Consider the following 1,751-nt stretch of genomic DNA (forward strand, 5'->3'; position numbering starts at 1 on the left):
GGAGGGGAATGGGCTTCCCTGCCAGTCCAGTCTCCAGAACCAGTGTGTTTTTCTAGCCTGAAATCCTGTGGAGAAGCAAAAATTCAATTTGACTAGTTCTTAAATACACCTAGCAAGTCACTTTTTACTCTCCAAAGAGCGCCTCAAATGTGTTAGGGGGAGGGAAACTGGGAGCCTTTGCCTTTCAAGGATTTTACGATACTCAGAAGGCAAAGTGTGTGCTGGCCAAGAGCAGCGAGGTTGGGGTCAGACTCTTTGTGACCCGGGTGTCTTTCCGTGCAGGTACAACTCCAAGAGGCGACACTGGAGAAGAACAAAGCTGGGTCTGTGAGTGATCCTACGTGAGATGGCAATGGCACGCGTTTCCCCGTTTATCATGCCTCTTGAATCCTGTGTTCCTGATGGACACCTGCCCGTCACATGCCCCATAGCAATAACTTATCAAGGAAATAACTTCTCTGTTACGTTGCTCCTGAACCAGTAGGTTGGTTCAGTAATAAACGTGAGAGGTTTTGATTGAACTGCTGTGTGTTCTGGTTTGTGGCGTACTGACCTCCCCCTCCTGTCCAATCTCACATAGCACTGCCCGGTAGAACTTTCTGCAGCGATAGAACTGTGCTTTGACTACCAAGTATTTGAAGTGGCCAGTTAAGTAGGCTTCCTGCCTGGCCCGGAGTCCAACACGGGACCCAGACTTAGGACTCTGAGATCAAGAATTGGACACTTAACTGACTGGTGGCAAAGCACATTCTTAAATAGCATCTTTAGATATTATTCTATAATGCCAGTCTTGAACACAAGTAGGAATCAAGTGAACCAGGGGGTATCAGACTGGTCAGCCTGGTTTTGTATGGCCTGTGAACTAAATTTTCTGTATTTTTGAATTGTTGAATGAAATCAAAAGACTATTCTGACACACTAAGTTCAAACTTCCCGGGCCTTTATGTGCCAGGCACTGTTCTAGGTACCTGGGATTAGTTGATGGATAGACAGATACAGGTATATGTTAGGCTGGTAGTAATAGGCCAATAACGGAAGCCAGAGCAAATGTCTGGAAAAGGTGGGAAGGAACAGAAGTTTCCTAAGTACCTGTGGGACAGAAGTGAAAGTGAAACTACAGTGAGGGAAAGGGAAGTCAAGTTTGGTGGCCACCCCATACGTAGTTTGTAGGGACCCTGTGCTTCACGTGGCAGAGGCAGCGAGTGGTGGGAATGTCCTGGTATGGGGGTCCCTGACCCAGAACCACACTAGGAAGTTGAGATGATCATAATCCTGAAGGACCCCTATTTACCGGAAACTGGAAGAGTGGGATACAGAACACTGGCTAACCAACCTAGGAACCTGGGGGCTACTGATCTGGGGACAGCAGTGGGGTTTTGTTTTGTGTTTAAGTTTATTTGAGAGAGAGAGCAGGGGAGGGGCAGAGTGAGACAATCCCAAGCAGACTCTGCGCGGCACCGCACAACCCCTCTGATGTGGGGCTCAAACCCACAAAACCATGAGATCGTGACCTGAGCCGAAATCAAGAATCATACACTTCACAAACTAAGCCACCCAGACGCCTGGATAGCAGTGTTAACCTGCTAAAAAATCTTACAGAGATCCAAAGCAGAGGGGCTTGATACAACTGGCAGTCATGTGACAGAATTTCTAACTTTTGGAGTGTTGATACCTCAGCCTTGGGGCGCCTGGGTGGCTCAGTCCATTAAGTGTCCAACTCGGGATGTCGGCTTGAGTCATGATATGGTTCG

The 1,751-nt window shown here is 47.9% G+C and overlaps 1 protein-coding gene across 1 annotated transcript in view; it reads left to right on the forward strand.

The window, feature by feature from the left end:
• The window catches only part of RPL39 (ribosomal protein L39), a 3,023-nt gene extending 2,502 nt beyond the window's left edge, over window positions 1-521 (forward strand). The window contains exon 3 of the mRNA XM_077753073.1: window positions 283-521. Within this exon, the coding sequence (XP_077609199.1) occupies window positions 283-331 (49 nt within the window). The 3' untranslated portion in view covers window positions 332-521. The remainder of the gene's footprint in view (window positions 1-282) is intronic.
• Window positions 522-1,751: the final 1,230 nt, after the last annotated feature.

This window comes from Crocuta crocuta, unplaced genomic scaffold, assembly GCF_008692635.1.
Source record: "Crocuta crocuta isolate KB4526 unplaced genomic scaffold, BGI_CrCroc_1.0 scaffold944, whole genome shotgun sequence".
NCBI classification, from domain to species: domain Eukaryota; kingdom Metazoa; phylum Chordata; class Mammalia; order Carnivora; family Hyaenidae; genus Crocuta; species Crocuta crocuta.